Source organism: Brachycentrus maculatus, unplaced genomic scaffold (genome assembly GCF_059751285.1).
Source record: "Brachycentrus maculatus isolate JH-2025_06_01 unplaced genomic scaffold, ASM5975128v1 h1tg000055l, whole genome shotgun sequence".
NCBI classification, from domain to species: domain Eukaryota; kingdom Metazoa; phylum Arthropoda; class Insecta; order Trichoptera; family Brachycentridae; genus Brachycentrus; species Brachycentrus maculatus.
In genome coordinates this window covers 5,640,152-5,659,580 of record NW_028280809.1, presented here as the reverse complement: position 1 = coordinate 5,659,580, position 19,429 = coordinate 5,640,152, and the positions used below count along the sequence as shown (strand labels likewise).

Below are 19,429 nucleotides of genomic sequence, written 5' to 3'. Positions count from 1 at the left end.
ATCATCAGGAATTATTAAATTATTTTAAGTTTTGGAATATCCTAACGCCTAACTGACTATGAAATCTAGCTACGGCTTGTGCAGCACCGCTTATGATGTCACTATTTAATATATATCCAACTTAATAGGTTTTAAAACCTATTCCTAATTGAGAGTTATGATTAAAGTTACCATGAGTTCATGTGATTCTTGAGTGAAATTTTGTAGGGCAAAAACACCAGTTACCTTGTTAAAGGCATGAGTAATAAACAATGCAATTATTGTAAGTTAACAATAAAGTTACTTAGAAACGTATTTGTATTTTGTATCTCCATCTTATTTCCTTAAGATTTATACCGTACCGTAGTCGTCTGTACTGACGACTATGGTACGGTATAAATAAAAGTGAAAAAGTTCAGCATTCGAACGTTCGAGAAAATCTTCAAAATTTGCACCAGAAATGTTAATATAATACACTTAATATTATCCAACTACGACTACCATCATATCGTTTCTCAACAAGGGTAGGTAGGGGGGATGGAACGCCAAAAGTCAAGGCATACACTCCATGCTTCTTTAATTTTATACTGCTTCTTTTGTTTTAATATGATGAAATATAACAAGATGTTTGATAGAATTAGGACTAAAAAAACCTTCTTACATTTGTTAAGAACGGAGCATTGTCGTTAATATCCGTCAGTTCAATTATCACTTCCGTAGTAGATCTCAGTCCGGTGACACTTCCTTGTTCGTCCACTGCTCCAATAAGGACTTGCCAAGTTGAGAATCCTGTAGGAGGATCGCGATCAAGTGGCTTTATGAGTCGAAGGCACCCTTCATTGTCGATGGACATGAGCTTTTGCTGATCTTGTTTGACGATAAAATAAACAATTTTCTGGGGCGCATTTCTGTCAGCTATATCAGGGTCGTATGCCTCTACCTAGAAAGCAAAACAAAATTATAAACACCATGAAACAAACAAAACACATGCGAATTTCAGAATCAGAAATGAGAAAATTAAAGTATCACTTACCGTAGCTATGCATCCATCGAACAATTGTTCCTCTGCTATAACTTTAGTTATGTTAGCAGTAAAAACTGGTGGATTATCGTTCACATTGTCAATATTAATGATGACCTGTGCATAATCTTCGTGTATTCCATCAAAAGCACGAACAGTCAAAGCATACGTCGTTAGATTTTCGTAGTCGAGCTTATTTTTGACACGAATCATACCAGTCAAATTAGCTATAGCAAAGGCATCATAAGTGTTACCAGCTACGATACTGTAGTTGACAGTAGACGCTAAAAATAAATTTAAGATATGAACACAAAACACAAATCAAATGAAGATATGCAAGAGGATTTTAAGATAAAATACGAAGCGAAAACGTACCTGTATCATTATCTAAGGCTATTACTTCAGTCACTAACGCATTGATGTTGGCATCTTCAGCGATCGCGTCTGCGATGTAAGTCTCTTGGGAGAATTTAGGACTGTTATCGTTGGTGTCAGCAATTTCTATCCTAAACACCTGCTGACCCATGTTATGCTTTCCGGGTATCAAAGCGGAAGGCGAATTATCACTAGCTATTACTTTAACGTTATAAAAGTCTCTTTCTTCTCTGTCGAACTTAACTAATGTGGTGATGTTTCCTGTTATCGAATCGATTGTGAACAAGTCCAAGTGGTCAGCCAGTTCGTAGGTTACTTGGTTATGTGCCGAAGTTCCGTCAGCATCTATGGCTTTGACTTGCATCACGGGCGTTCCGGGTGGCTCATTTTCTAAAACGCTACCGGTTCTGACTTCTGTGAATACTGGTATGTTATCGTTCACATCTTCGACTTCAATTTGGACAATTGTTTCGGCGGCTAAATTATATTTATTCTGCAAATAAAATTAGCGATTAAAGAAACAAAATTAATCAAAGTTAAAACACTCTCCTTATCGTCCACTGTTCACTTTGTGTAATGCCAGTGTTATAAACCGGACTACCGGTTTCGGAAAATTATTCCATCATCAGGTCGTTTAAATAAAAGTTTTACGATTGAACATTTGTATAAAAATAAAAAATAAATATTTTTTGAAAGAGAGAAAGACGAAAAATGGGAATATTTTCAAAAGTGGATTCAAAGTTAAATTTAGTAAGAATAATTATCCGAAACCGGAAGTCAGAAAAAAGTTTTATAAAACTAAACCACTTGTATTTTACATATGTATAAAATTAAACAACAAGTTGTATTTTATTTAAAAAAAAAACACATAAAAATTAAAATAAAATACAACTTACTAGACTCAAAAAATCGGTGTTTGATTTAAAATACATAAATTAAAATGGAATTTTACAAATCCATAAATAATTCATACGTAATATAACATTAAGAATTCTTTTTTACCTGCACTCTAACAGTGAGAGTATAGTCTGTTATCTTCTCATAGTCTAAATGATTTGCAAGCTTAATATAAGCAGTGTCCCCGTCAGACTCCATCACGAAATTGTTCCACTTGTTAGTCTGCTCCGTTTGCCCCGTTACTAACTCAAACAGCAGCTCTTTCTCCTCGGGGATGTTTGAACTAAAAATAAGAAGGATTATGGATTAGTGACGTCTCTCATTACGAGGCGGCTGTTAACGAAAAGTTACCGTACATGAATACGGAATTTTTTTAAAATTAAAAATAAATACATAAAATAATACAATAAAACCCTTATCCGCACCCCAATGGTGCATAGGGCACTGCGTCATATAAACGCAGTGTTATCTTGATCGTTTACGCATGAAGGAAAGGTGATCAGCTCTCCGCTTCTAACACCCTTACATTACATCAACAATCCGCCTTCTCCTGAGGAGTTTTACGCTGTTTCCTCCCAGCAATGAGCAAATCCTAAGAAGTTCTTGTTTGGCCCACACTAGATTATCCCTCCTGTTCCCAACACAGATTTAAATAAAAACATATTTAATTAGCTAGAAGAAACAAAAATCCACTAAATGATCTATAAACCTTGTAGATAATAAGCAAGGTAAACAATAAATGCAGTTCCCATCTAAAAAAAAACAAAAAAAGCCCTCCGCTTCAGGTACCAGACCAGGGTAATATTGAGTTAATAGAACAGTGAAAAAATCACTTATATTTATTTTACCCCCCTTGGGAATCGAACCCGGGACCTACAGAACGGTAGCAGAGCGTGCTGCATTACACTACGGAGGCGGATTTGTGTACATTTATTTAAATCACAATTTATACATAATTGGAACATTTTTTTTTGCAGAGACCCACCAAGCTACCTTGTGTGTCTTGTCGGTGGAGTTCTTTTTTGATACATTTTTTATTGTTTATAACGATTTTAACCTAATAATACACACAAAAAAGAGAAAAAAACTAAGAATATAAACATTTTACAAATTTCATAAAATTAACTCTTGATCATTTACCCATTACTTTATTTTGCCTTTGTTCCATATTTTATTTTGACCTCTAACATCCGTCGGCAACAAATTAAAAATGTTCGGAACGATATATTGCAGTGTTCGACTCCCATATTTATTGTTGATTCTTGGGACTATCAAACCTTCGTTGAACATGAAAATATAAACTTTGTGATTTGTTAATAAATTATCTGGTCAAATTATAAGCTACAATAATAAAATGAAAAGGATATTTTCTGGTGTTTCTCATGTATGTGATTATAATCCAGGATTCGGACATCACATACAAATGTAAGAGTTTCTGCTCAATATAAAAAGCTTCTTCATCTCACCAATAGATGTCTCTAGCGAAAATTCTAATGATTCTTGTACAATGTTTCGAAATTGAATCATACATATAGAACTACCAATAATTTGAATAGTGTGGTTGTCAATCATGGGTAGAATTGATGAACTTTACAACATTATGATAAGTCCAAATACTTGTTCACAAATCTGGATTATCTCCAATGGTAGATGTTGTCAATAAGGGTTGTCAATAATGGGTAGAATTGGTTAATGTTACACGTGTGTAAAGTGATCACTTAAACCAGCCTATGACGGTCATCAGCCCCGTAAATGCCCATACTTCCATATTCTTCTTTATCTTTGATGAGATGTCAAAAAATAATAAGAATTGGTAAATGTTACACATATGTAAAGTGATTACTTAAACCAGCCTATGACGGTCGTAAGCCCCGTAAATGCCCAGATTTCCGTTTTCTTTTGCATTTTTGTGGAGATGTCAAAAAATAATATGAGAAACTTTATAGTTGGAAATTTGCGGAATATCGATTATCTATTTCTCCATTTGGACGACGTTTTTTTTTCTTATTTTTGCCGTAGGTAAAGCGCCACCAAATCCACTGTTTGCCGTTAGGGAGACGCCAAAGCTCCGACCGTAAATAGCCACCGGCGATATCGCGTTTGTTTGTTTAAAAAAGAGGCAATATTGTGTTGTTGTCTTATATATCAGGCTGCGGATAAATGGGCTACCATTAGGCAAACTGGGGGCTATTTAAAACCCCCCACACGGACGGGTTCGAGCTCAAATCTTAATGGCACATTACTTAATCCGGCCAACTGTGTTATGAGAATGCGGAACGTTCTGAATGAAGGCATTTTCCATCGGGGAAACACACAAGGGACGTATGAAGCAATATTGTTTAAATACGACATGTTTTTTTCACATGTGATATTATATTTTAAAAATCAAAAAAATTACTTCTACTACATTTCTATCACGCCATTTTCTACAGGGGTAAAAGGATACACAGAAGCACAGAGGATAGAATGCCACACTCGTCTCTCTTGACAAACACTTCTAGTTTCCTATAACATCCATACATCTTGTTCACACATGTACTCCAATTTCGTAGACCATTTATACGACCAGATTTTAGGTTATAATCGGCTTATCGAACCAAGTCTTTTTTAATGTCCTCGTTCTGCTCTTCAATTAAAATTTTTCGAATAAACTCCACGTGTCCGACCCACCTTGAAAAACCTTTCTTAACTTTTATTATTATCCCAACTCGGCCTTGCATTCCTTTAAATAAATTCTTCATTTTTAATTTCATCTTACATCGATTTTCTCCACGCATTCGTCCGAGAATCAATTTTTATCATGCTCTTTTTGCCAATTTCATATTCGCATCAAAACATCAATGTATACACTAGCACTAATAGTTTATCCATTATGCAAAATCACTGTACCCTAAAAATATTAATTTTTTAACAAAATTTTATGTGTGTTCAAATACTAGTTCACAAATCTGGATTATCTCCAATTATAGGAGCTATTTTTTATATTAATGCTCAGACTTTTATATTCTTCTTCATCTATGGTGAGATGTCAAAAAAATCTGTGTCTACTAATACTTCCTATCATTTTCATACTTCTATCTCGCAATTTGATGAAAGGCAAAAGAAAAAAGTATGGAGGTTAGAAAACTGGTGGATAAAACGGATCGATATAAAAGAAGATATCGACACACGAAAAATCACGAAAGCCGCCTCAACCGTAAAGAAATTGATATGAATTTGTTCTAGTCGCTCGGGTCTTTGCAGTCGATCGCGATAGTATGGTCAGTGATTCGGGGAGAGTAAATATATCGTTAGTTCAGTCGTGTGCGGTTTACGAAGAGTCCGAATCCTCGGCCTATTCGTAAGCCAATATCGGATTACTGTTTAGGAATGAGGCTTTGAGAGGATCAATTGGGGAAGAATGGATGGGATAAAAGAACAATATGGAGAGTGACTGAACATAGAGATTTATGTCATAGGTATTATATTGAAAAAGCAAATTTTTCAGATAAAAATCGTATCAAAATATCTTCCAGAAAAGCACAAAAATCACAATTAACACACTTTGTGGATACGTGCATACATATACAAAATCAAAAACACAGAAACACCTTGAAAATAAAGATTTAAAAATGCAATTACTTACGGTTGTTTAATAACAAGGTGATAAAAAAACATTATAAGGCAAAAATGAAATTTATATTGACTCTCATATTTACACAAATGCATCAATATATCACCCTGGGCTAGTATCCGAAGGGCACGGACTGATCACCTAGCGTTCAGCAATTAACGATCATGATATGATAACGTCTATACGATCCAGTGCCCTGTGTACCATTGGGTGCAGATAAGGGTTAGAAGAAGTATTTTTTGTGTTTTACCCGGGATCAATTCCCAGGGGGTCAAAATATAAGTGATGTTTTTACTTTAATCTTAATTTTATATGAACTGTTAATATTTTTTATTTATTTTACACAGGTATTTACTTAATTTTTTACATAGATACATGTTTTTAACATTTTTTTTTAATTATATATTACAGCTCTTTAGGCATAGCCTGTGTTGAGCCGAAATACTTACATTTTTTAAAATTTATTTTTAATTACTTGATTTTATACATTACATACAAAAGATACAATAACAATTTACAGTAAAAAGGTTTTATAATACAATAATTACGCCTGGACTTTAATCAATTCTCTTATATGCACTGATACATAGAGCTAAGGAATTGTCGCCTTTCGTTTATATGCTTAAAGGTGAAGATAACACTCTATCGATACTATGTAGTGTCCTTTACATCAAAGGGTGCGGATAAGGGTTGGAAGAAGAATATTTTGTAAATAATGATTATCTTTAATAACTTACACAGCTCTTAGCGTGGTGATTGGCAGATCGTAGTCGGCTAGATTTTCCTTAAGGCGGATGCGTCCTGACGGAAACTCCGTGAAGGAAGGACTCTTCTTATTGGATTCAACCACTTGGATGTCCAGGGCTATGGAACTAGTCTGCATAGGGATTCCCATATCTCTTACCGTAGCAGATAATTTGAACTTATACGAAGGGGGTTTCTAAGATTGAGAAAAATACATCATTAAAATTACTTCAAATTATAACATTATACGAACATACATTTAAAGCTGTGAATTGCCATATATCGAAAATTAATATCCGCGTAACTAATTTTAAGATTATCAAAAGTGGAAATATCAAGCAAGTGAATTAAATAACATAAAAAAATCTTGTTACTATATGAAATAAAAAAAAACTGTTTTCAACTCTTATATAATTGTTTTTTTTTTTTAATTCAAACTTCATATTAAACAAAAGACTTTTTTGCTTGTGCATAAATTAATATTTTTGGTAAAATTAACGTTCAAATATTTCTGATAATGAACAATAATGCTTATCATGTGAAATTAAATTTAATTCAAAGGCGTCTTACATATTTTACAGAATCAAATCGATCAGATGAACATCATACTGGTAAATTCTTAGAAATGTTTTAATCCTCACGATAAAATAAATATTGTCTTGTGAAAATAACACAAATTACATGAAATAAAATATAAATTATTGTACAGTGACAATATATTTTACTTACATCGATTGTTTTATTCAGGAATATTACACCAGTATCAGGATCTATGTGGAAATAAGCACTATCGGGTGATGTGGTATCAAGACTATAATGCACTATTGAATTATTTCCATCATCAATATCAGTGGCAGATATTCTCATCACTTCTCTCCCACTCAACAAGTCCTGAGGGACTGACTCGAGATACGACTGAAAAAAAAACAAAAAATGTTTTCAACACCACATCGATAAAGAATCATTCACCTAAAGAGCTAAAAATTCACACCAACCACAACATATATGTATCTATTTCGTGAGGATGCATGGCTTTTGCATTTTCTAGGACTAAAAATAAAACAAAAAGGGACAAATGAAAAAAAGGTGCATTACAAAAATAGAATGACAAAAATAAACGGGTAGGATATCGAAATCATGCAATCGAAAACTAAAAACAAATACAAAATGAGAGAAGACAATTTTCATTGCGACCAACCTTCCAAATGCCACCGCGAAAGACCTGGTTGATAGTAAATGGCAACAGATAATTAAAAAAATCTTTGAAAATCGTTATTATGAAAACAAAATATTTAAATAAGACGATATGCAAAAACTCCCTAATTCAATCAAATCTTTTAGGGCTACGTTCGACAAACGAATGAATCGATCAACCAAATACACGGTAAACGGTAACCAAAACAATTTTAGGTGAGGAAAAATGATGGGCAAATAAATGATGAATAATTACGAATCATGAATTATGAATACATTCAGGTAGGTACCTAATAAAGAATCGGGATGTAGGAGAAAAAGATATGCGTTGAAACAACAGTACAAAATGATCTTTTACATTTAAAAAAAAATGCCCCAAACACTTGACAAAATATGAAATGTCGTTGTTAAACTGACAAAAATAATATCGAAGAATATTCTGGACCACTGAAAAATCGTTAAATATAATAGATATTGTTGTGTACATCTATGCCATTGTGACGCACTCGCTCGCAAACGAAGTCACATCCTCGGAGGACCACTACTGGACTCCGAGAAGGTGAAGCTCTTACCACCAAGACAGGTCGTGAGTTACATGACACACGTAGGTCTTGGGAGTGAGCTGTGATACAGAGGAAGGTCACAAAAGACCTAATATGGTCGCAGTGACATAAGGGATGCAAGATCCCTTGACCTCACAAAAAAAACATTGTTTGACAGATACTTTAACATATGAAAATAAAAACATTTTTTAAAATAATTTTAATTAATGTGACTTCTTTTGATATGATAGTATACTTACAACTTTATCAAAGACTGGAGGGTTGTCGTTGATATCCTCAATGACAACTCTGACTGTGCAAACATCGTCCAAAGCTGGTTGACCATTATCGCTAGCTCTAACTGTAATATATGCTTCTTTTTCTCTTGCGGGTTCATCTCTGTCAAAGACCTATGCAAAAAATAACAAAACAGTATTAAAATAATTTTCCTAGTGAAAAATGCACATTTTACATCCCGTAGAAGTAATTTGTTATGAGAAAAAATGTCTGACTGAATCCGGGTTTACTGCATAGAATAATATGATATTTTACTAATTAACAAAGCACTGTTATTACAAAATATAATCTCAAGGACGAATTTACAATTTTCTTATAAAATGTATCGTATGCTACGTACTACTTACGAACTTTTTTTAAAATTATTGATTCTTAGCCAATGTGTACATATGTTTCTATACTGATTTATTTTTTCATCGTTTGCTACATAAATACTAATAACATTGAAACAAAAACCTGTAATTCATTTATTTGAAAGGAAAAGGTTGTTATTTTTATACTGATATATTTTTAATCATTTGCTACATAAATACTAAAAAAGTTAAACAAAAACCTAGATTTTTACGTATTTGCAACAGCAGCATATCAAGGCGAATGATTACATATCATCAATTACATAATATACTGTAATATACAATAATATAATAAACACCAGTAAGTTATGAAACAGCAGTAATAATAATTATATTAATTAATTCCGGACAGAACGGCGCTATTTTCTATAACATGGGTCGGTATGTGCGGCTTCGGAGCCGACTGCGGCTCTTTGGGGGCTTGTGTACTACAAGGAATTCCACCGTCCGGCAGTCCGGTTTTGAAAAATAAAAGCGATTACGACAGTTAAGCGTGATCGAATTTACGCGAAAAGTGTTCACGTACCGATCAAGAGCACCGACCCGAAGAAATATGGACAAAAGCACAAGCCAATCCCAGCCAATCATCGTTTTAAACTGCTAACTGAAGTACCGGACGGTAAAATTCCGTGTAGTGCACAAACGCCCTTTGACCTTTTACGTGCAGCTCCGGAACAATTATCCACAAAAAGGCTCTTCGACTCTTCGTATTTATGCGAACAATATTTTTTAAACATAAAACTTATTAACAGCAAACTGAGAAATTATCTTATTGACCTGAACTTGGAAACGTGCTAAAAATAACGACATACAAACCTGAATTGATCAAACTTTCAAAGGAGATGCAATGACATTATTCGCGATAAGTGTTTTTATGAATACCTTACATTCAAATGACTTTTTACCAATGAATAAAATCCTTTAAGTATTAATTTTTAATTAGACACAGATTTCTTGAGTGTACTAAGTTGTATTTTATTAAAAAAACACATAATAATTAATATTATGACAATTGTTTCGCCTAGTTATGACATTTTCAAACGAATGTGAAAATTAAATGGACTGACGGTGCTTATGTTAACGGGCCTGGATATTTAATCTTTACATTCGTTTGAAAATGCCATAACTAGGCGAAACAATTGTCACAATATTAATTTTTATGTGTTTTTTAATAAAATACTACTAAGTTAGCTCAAAAAATATGTGTTTGATTTTAAAATTAATACATAAATTAAAATGGAGTTCTACAAATATAACGCCAAATCAATAAATCAAAAAATTCTTATTAATTGTGAAATCGAGTTTTATTGAGTGTGCCCGTACTTTAATAAAAAATTTATAATTCAGTTGTACTAGAATTGCAAACAGATTTGGTTCTTAAGAAATTTTTCAATCGTTGTATTGTCTACTTGTGAATGTCATGAGACGTTTTCACAAGATGTCCCTCGTTTAGTGTGGGTATGTTTAATTATTATGTCCGCATCTGTAGTGTAATGGTCAGCATGCTTGCCTACCGTTCTGGAGGTCCCGGGTTCGATTCCCAGGGGGGTTTAATAAATATAAGTTTTTTTTTTCACTCTAATATTTATTCAATACTACACTGGACTGGTACCTGAAGTGGAGGGCTGATCACCTTTCCTTCATGTGTAATCGATCGAGATAACACTGCGTTTATATGAAGCAGTGCCCTATGCACCATTGGGGTGCGGTTAGGGATTTATTATGTTTAATTATCATAAAAGAAAGATTTTAATTGGAAACAGAATGTTGACAAAAAATTATGAGGCAATACGACATAAATAAGTATCGGATTTAGTGGTGTCTTAATAAATAAATGAGCTATGTGACAAATCTTGATTGATGTAAGATATTGAATTCATTGTGCCTATTGTATTGTTTTTAGGGACCAATATTATTAATTTATTATGAACTATACATATCCACTATCATTTTTAAGACATATAAACTAAATGTGTTTTAAATCCTTGTATGTACATAATAGACAAGGACAATTTTCTAAGGCAATTATAAAAAAAAATTATAAAAAATCGTAGCATTGTGCATATTTGCCTCTTTGGCTAGTAAGTTTGCCGACCACTGTACCATAACAACAGTTAGAAGAAAAACTTCTCAAACTCATAAAGCGCTAAGTATAATATATGAAACGCTGTACGTTTTTATGTTGATTAATGTTCCTTTTGATAGTCATTTCCCTCATTAATCGGTGATATATTACGCACATTAATTCGTGTCTATCCAGTGCTAGCGTCATAAAGAGGCTGAGGTTGTATGTGGAGATATAGCGAGTTAGAACTTAGGTAAAGTCTATGATCAATCTGACGGTAATTAGATTATGGATTAATATCTCGACAATTTCACAGGAGTTAATTTTATTCAGCATTAGATGTAATACGTAAATTTAATATTAGACAGTACGTGTCATTTGTCGCTCTATGCATATTTAATTTATCCGTATTTTTGGGATATCATTTATTGATTCGGCAGTCACTTTGTAATATTGCCTATTCATTTTTAAACATTAAAGTTTTCATAGTAAATACCACTATTCTTAAAATCTATTCCGACACGTGTTTCGATGCATTCCACGTTTTCAAACACTGTATGTGAAGCTAAATTAAATATATGAAAGAAAACTAATCAAAATAATCATTAAAAAAAATAGAAAATCTAAATTTTAGAGTTGTGTCCTTGGAACGTTGATCTCTTGAACAAATGTGCGGCAAAACGATGTATGATACATGTATCATGTTCGAGTAGTGAAATAAGGAAATAATGCAAGGCTGCAAAATAATGCAAGATATGTGTGTTGAGATGGTTTGGACAGGTAAATCGAATGAGTGAAGACAGAACAGTACGACAAATTTATGGGGCGAATTTTGTTGGAAATAGGAGCAGAGGGAAACCAAGGAAAACTTGTCAGGATCAGGTCAAAAGTTGGAAGAATCGGCGGGTATGTTTGAGGAGATGCATGAATGTGGAAGAGGCGAAGATTGTTCACATCAGATATATTGGGGTAGCGTTCTTTTCTGTCTGCCTAACCCTGCGATGAATTGGCGTGATAGTTAGTTTAAGTCAGTTAAAAAAAAAACTGATTTTTTAAAACCTCAATATACTCTTTTTTACAGAATTACAAAGTAGAGATAGTAAATCAAGTTTTGATATTGCTCGCCACTGCTTCCATATAGTACTTACTTAACGTAAATCATGTACCTACCGTGATATGAATACATTATGCATGCGAACATTATCATATTTCGCAACCGTAAAATATAATCCCGAACTGAAGAGTATTACAATCCAAATTGACGGAATTTCATAAATAATTCTTATTGAATTGCGAAATACAACGGACACGAAATCCGTATTCTCTTAAAATATTCCTCTCTTTGACATTTCGTTTCAGTGGAAAAATTGTAGCCACATTTTTATAGGACGCGGCAGTAAAATGAGAAATTACGAAATAATGCCCTGGAAGATGTGTAAAAAAATGCGAAAAGGCACCATTAAAGAATACGTATGTATGTAATAAATAAGGGAATATGTTCCTGAAGCTGGATTAGGATTTTTGAAATAGGCGCATCCTTAAAAATATTTTAAGGATGCGCCTATTTCATAAGTAAGTATTTCTCTACATTTTTTTGTTGTTATTGAGATTATATTATTTTTAAAGAATGTCTGAAAGTCATAAAAATTCGACTAGAATGGAATCTACAATCACATGGATTTGTGGTAAAAAAAATTATATTCATAGTTCAGATGTTCACAAAATACATATCGCTCACTCCTTTCAAGAACGTCATAAATCAAAAATCTTCAATTTTCAGTTGTGCATGTTTTCGGAATGCCCAGAAAATGTACTACATCCCACTAAAAGAGGCATATTTTTAACTTAATATTTACCCACTACAGGGCAAAAAGTGTTGTTTTTGCATTTTAAAGAAAAGGTATTGTTTAATTATTTTTTTAAATATATTAAATAATTTTCAAATGGAGAAAAAACCTTCAGGTTTTACCTAAAATAATAAATTGCACAGTTAAAAGTTTAATAAGTGGCTTGATATTTATTTTTAATACATTCTTTTATATTTTTAAACTTTAAAAACGTTCTCCTGAAAAATCAAGTATTTTGATTTATGACGTTCTTGAAAGGAGTGAGCGATATGTGAAGAAACTGTGATTGAAACTAAATATATTTATGGCAATTTAGAAATTTAATGGCAATTTCCTCATACCTTCACAAATTTCAGTCATCACATCATCAATTAATTTGATTACAATATGTATAAATTCCACAACGAATTATATCTGTCAACATGTCGCGTTATAATATGTAGCGATAATACGGGTTATGATCTCTTACAAGTAGATATGTATAGCGAAATTCATATTTCAGAATATATTGCTACCGTTCTCAAGAAAAAAAACATCTTTCAATAGGAGTTTATGGTTAAATCTACAACAACAAATAAAAACAATTATACTATTTTTCGACATCTCAACATAGATGAAGAAGGATATTTACGGGGCTAACGACCGTCATAGGCTGGTTTAAGTGGTCACGTTACTCACGTGTTCACATTCACCAATTCTACCCATGATTGACAACGATTGGTCGTAAGCCCCGTAAATGCCCAGACTTCCATCTATGTTGTCCTTCTTCATCTATGTTGAGATGTTAAAAAATATCTTCTAACTAGAGATATTCAAGATTTGTGAACAAGTATTTGGACACACTAAAAATATTGTATTTTTTTATGTATAATACACATACACACATAATATATTGGGATCCTACCAAAGAAAAACACGTACAATGTAATATTATTAATCAATTTTGTCTATAATACCGAATTTTTTATTTACTGTGAGAGACTGCGGAGACGAAGAAAAAAGCGGGAACCAACTCCTAAAATTGTTTTCGTTCTAATTCAATTCTAAAACCTAGCGAAATACAATTCATCAGCGAATAATTTTGTTTATAACGCAGTAACGGCGAGATTCGTTTGAATTTAATATGAGACGACAGCGCGTCGCGAGTTCGACAATGGCGCTCAAAAAGTCGTTTCCACACTTTCAATTATGAACCTTACGCTCTGTTAGTACCGCACATACACGAGAGGAGTAAATCTCATCACATAAACTATGACGAGATACATTAGGAGAGTCATTCAGTGCTTTCCTAAAGCGAGTCCTACTTCCCAGTTTACAGTCTCGTATGAAAATTTACATCAAAATGTAATTCACGTCTGCTTTAGGTTTCATTTGACACTCCTCCCCATATAAACTTAATAGGCACTTCAACGCCGAGCAATATCGGGATTAAACTGATCCTATTGAGATGGGCGCGAAAACTATAAGCAGTATGAGTGAGGATTTAACGCACTTACGAACTTACATTATTATCTAATCGTGTTTTCAGAATTTCGGATTCAATTATTATTTAAACTACGTTATCCAAACAAAGTTCGAGTCTGTTTTTGCGTGAACCATGTATTCATTATCATCTTCACAACCGCAGAAGGATCCTAATTCCTTAATTTTGTAACACCTTATTAGTGTCACCATTATTTATTATAAAAAATACATAAAATTTAGAAAAATTTCAACCGTTTTCGGAATAACTACTTTTGTATTTTAAAATATTCAAAATATTTCAAGTATTTTTGATTACATCATTCAACGAATTCATGAAAATGTATGAATTGCAGCTTCGTGTGAAAAATGCAACGCTTTTGATAACTTTCGAGAAACGCCTGAAATATTGCTATCTATCCGAGAAACCTTTTTCTTGGTTCCTCTATATCTCTCTCAACTCTTTACCTGATCCTTTTCCCTTGTTTCACTTTAATTCCTCAATCATTTTCTTATATTTTACAAATTTATAATTTTAGAATGTTTTTTTCGTTATATTCATATGCAAGGACTATTTACCTACCAAAATTCAACCAGTGGTGTAAGATACAAAAATGACCTGTATCGCTGGTCAGTTTTTGACTGGTTGAAATATTGTATTTTTTTAACAATAAGCCCACCAATATACGAGTATATGTACTCTGTACAAGAAGTTTAACAGATATATTTTTTTAATTAAACACTTGAATATACCACTTTAATGAGTTTTATTTATATATACGACTAGTTTCGAAAACTTACAGATGTTTTCATCTTCCGGTACAAATTAAAACTAACTAACAAAAAATATATTTAGGGGTATATATAGGTTGATAAATATAGGGAAGGAGGGGCGGGGGTTAAGGAACAAGATTTTTTGTAAAGGAAACATTAATAATAATGGTGACGTATTTTGAAACAGTATATTATTTTCAAGTGTTTTAAAAAAAACCAACATGTCATTCCACAAAGTTAATGCCGAATCTATAAATAATATAAAAATATTTCATCAATAATTTGGTAATAATTTCATAGAATGAAAGATGCTTTTAATATAAAAATGAAATACTTGTACAAGACCGTTTTGTGAAAATACAAACAATTTGTGTTTTCAATATCCGTAGTTCTCGAAACTAGTCATGTTGACAATAATAAACTCTAAAGTGGTCTTATACGTGGGTTTACATTTTATATTTAAGAAATGCAGTATAACTTAAAACGATTTCCCAATAAATCATATGTATTTACTAACGGTTCAAAGACCAATCGACCAGTTTTTACATATCTTTATCAACAAAGTATGATATATTACAAGTGCGGACAAATTATAAATATTTTCTGTACGATATATCCATACTATACAAGGCGAGGTGGGTAAGACCTTCATACTTCACGCTTAGAATAATTTTCATCCCACAATTTATTTTTATGTAGAAAAAGCTTATATACTTACGTATGCTGTAGTAATAGCTCCCGTTTGAGTGTCGATACTAAATTTGTGTTTTTCTCCAGACGTCGTAACAAACTGATACCGTACAGTTCCCCCATTATCCGGAGGGTCCTTGTCTTCCGCTTTCACCTTTGGAAAAAAAAAAAACAATTTAAATTAAATAAACAATCCAAGGGACCCCAAAAAACCATCCCGGAGAATCACCCGGCTTCTAAAACGCGGAACATTTGAAGTAAAATAATATTATGATCTCGGCTTACAAAAGGTTTGTAGGTTTTCTTTCGCTTCCATCTCGGCTTCCTCTACGGCAGTGTTTCCCAACCTTATTTGTACCATGCCCCACTTTAACGAATAAAAAATCTCCACGCTTCCTATTATGAAAAAGTGAATTATTTAAATAAAAAATGCACACATACAATGTATACTATTTTTATATATATATAAATAATATGTAAATTATGTTACATTATAACTCCAAAGAAATTTTTTACGATATTTGGGCTTGGGCTTGAGAAACCGAAATGCAAATAATCTTCTGAATACTGACGATTTTTTTTCATTATCTAACTATTCATTTTTGCATGGGGTTAGGTTAGGTAAGGTTAGGTTAGGTAACAATAATTAAAACAAGTTTTTAAACTTTATAAAATTCAACATCTTTGTTTTAACCACCTTTTTATTATTATTTGCGAAAAACATTACCTTACAAACCTTACAAAATGTAAACGAACGAACGAGTCTATCACACATGCGAAGTACCCGACTATAATCTCAAAATGTTTACGTTAGGCTAGTATTTCCACCTATCACTAAAAATAATATAGAAAAGTGCAAAAAAAACTAATATAAATGTGTGCTGCCATAATGTACTCCAAAAGTTGAAATTTTGCAAGATTTTTTTTTCGAAAATGCGTTTTTTGACAACAATGTAACGAATATTGACGATTTGCCCACGAGACATTAAAATTGCTCCCCAGTGGGGCACGGTACAAATAAGGTTGGGAAACACTGCTCTACGGTATCTTAACATAGATTCAATGAATAAATAAAGAGGGATCTATAAAAATGTTAAACAACAATGGGAAATGAATAAAAGGATGTGATACGCCCGAAATATAACTTTGTAAATGGCACAGCTCATCCGAAGTAAGTCGGTAATCCGATTTCTTATACCATTATATTATATCAGGTGTAGAATACAAAATGTATCAGAATATTTAATGACTTGGAAATCTCGGTTATTTCCAAACACATCATCTTTTACGATTCGCAAATATCCGCGGTAGAAGTTCGACGATATAAATATTTTTTTTTATTTAATATGGAAACAATTTTTTTTTTTATAATCTTCATTAATTTTCTAGAAATTTCTACTTTTACAATTTTAAAATGAATAACGCAGTTCTCTCCAATAATGAGACTAATCTCTTGTGCTTAGTTAGAGAGACTAACACTTATTATATATCGTTTATATTTGTTGGTAACATAATTTATTTTTATTGTAATTATTTTTGTGTTTTTTTTTCTTTCATAGATTAACACATATATAATTCATTTTATATATTTAGAGCATTTTAATGTCTAACATTTTTTTATAATTGTAGGAAGGTTATTGAAGTACTTTGTTTCAAAATATTAGAAGTTCCATAGGAATTTTTGGGTATTGCATTTTGGTATTGTAAAGTCATATTGGTATCTGGAAAATGAACTTTTCTTATTTAAGTATTTTTCACCCTTACATAGTTGGTAGTAGTGTACGCCTCCGTAGTGTTATGGTCAGCACGCTCGGCTACCGTTCTGGAGGTCCCGGGTTTGATTCCCAAGGGGGGTAAAATAAATAAGTGATTTTTTCACTGTGATATTTATTCAATATTACCATGGACTGGGACCTGAAGCGGAGGGCTGATCACCTTTCCTTCATGTGTAAACCATTAAGATAACACTGCGTTAATATGACACAGTGCCCTATGCACCATTGGGGTGCGGATAAGGGTTTTATTATTATTATTAAATAGTTGGAGTATTGATCTTTTTTTAAAAATGATTTCTACTTTTGAGACTTTGAATATTGAAAATAATTAATTTGTCGGAAAGAATTTTTTTTTAAATGACTATAATTACTGTCTCTGACCTGTTTATTATATTGATTTGACATAAATGTTACAAAAATAATTAAGTTAACGAAGGCATAAATGAGACAAATATATAATTTAAGCTCTTGTGGTATTCCAGTCTAAATTAACAACAAACATCAACTTTGTAATACTTAAACCGCGAAAACTTTTAACGTTAAAGTTCTCAAAGTGGACTGTTAAAAAAGTTTTAATGAAAAATAGTATCCAACAAAGGAATTAATGAAATAAGAATAACTCTGACTCTATTATTGGAAAATAAAAATAATAACACAAAATTAATTCAGTAATTATACCTTGCTATGAAAAAAATCATCTGACGCATCAATTTATATTCCTAAATCAAATCAAACTTGATTTAATTTCATTAATTGATAAACATTATCTAGTAATATGTATCCATTTTTAATTTTAATAAATTTGAATTAGTAAATACCACTTTTTATTAAAATGTATTATGATACGTATGTCGATGCATCCGGTATTTGACACTGATGATAAATGTATGGAAACACTTGTCACAATAGATTTTTTTTAAATAGCTGTATTTACCAAATAAAACATGAATTTAAACAAACCTGATTTCATAAAGATAATAAAAATCGAAATTAACACCGGCAAAATATTCCTAATACCATAAGTATACTAATAAACGAAGCACTGGAGGTACATATATTATACATATCCTTTTACTGAATTTGTTTTTCTGTCTACTAAACTAAACTGAATATAATTTTTTTATAATTTTTATTTGAAGCACTAACTTTATGATTTTCCATTTTATAATCAAAATGTAACTTTGTTTTAAAATCACTATAAATATTTGATTACAACTTAATTATAATGTCTACCGGTTTCGAAGCTAACCGCTTCTTAATCAAGACTGATTAATACTAATAGTATTAATCAGTCTTGATAAAGAAGCGGTTAGCTTCGAAACCGGTAGACATTATAACTAAGTTAAAATAAAATACTTATAGTGATTTTAAAACAAAGTTACATTTTAATTACAAACCATTTAATTACATAAATGTAAGATAACACTGCAAACATTTCGTAAAGTTTTAAATTCTTTTCGAAGTAAATTACATGAAACACTAAGTTAGATTAAAGTTTAATAAAACTTAACTAAGAAAATATTTCCGGCCGAAATATTTGGGGAAACTCGACGAAAAAAGGAACTCGGCCGAAGAACTCATTAAGGAAATTGAAATTGTTTTAAAAATCCAAAATACATCAGTGTTATGGAAATGTCCTTCAACCGCGCGAGGCAGGGAAAGTTCATGATTGATGTAATGTTTAAGGCTTTTCATTACGCCCATTTATCAAACAAATTTAAATATCGGGCTGAATCAAATCACCAGCATATGCGAGGGAAGTTGACGGAATCATTTCACTTTCGAATTGTCAAGTCACGTTC

General features: G+C 32.2%; 1 protein-coding gene across 2 annotated transcripts in view; it reads right to left on the bottom strand.

Annotated features, from left to right (window-relative positions):
- Window positions 1-19,429, bottom strand: part of shg (DE-cadherin) — a 526,542-nt gene that overhangs the window by 51,793 nt on the left and 455,320 nt on the right. For both annotated transcript variants that reach the window (XM_088278247.1, XM_088278248.1), the window contains exons 4-11: window positions 15,881-16,006; window positions 8,626-8,775; window positions 7,359-7,544; window positions 6,623-6,825; window positions 2,378-2,555; window positions 1,376-1,868; window positions 1,013-1,284; window positions 641-919 (exon numbers count right to left, since the gene is read on the bottom strand). In XM_088278247.1, the coding sequence (XP_088134373.1) occupies window positions 641-919; window positions 1,013-1,284; window positions 1,376-1,868; window positions 2,378-2,555; window positions 6,623-6,825; window positions 7,359-7,544; window positions 8,626-8,775; window positions 15,881-16,006 (1,887 nt within the window). The remainder of the gene's footprint in view (window positions 1-640; window positions 920-1,012; window positions 1,285-1,375; window positions 1,869-2,377; window positions 2,556-6,622; window positions 6,826-7,358; window positions 7,545-8,625; window positions 8,776-15,880; window positions 16,007-19,429) is intronic.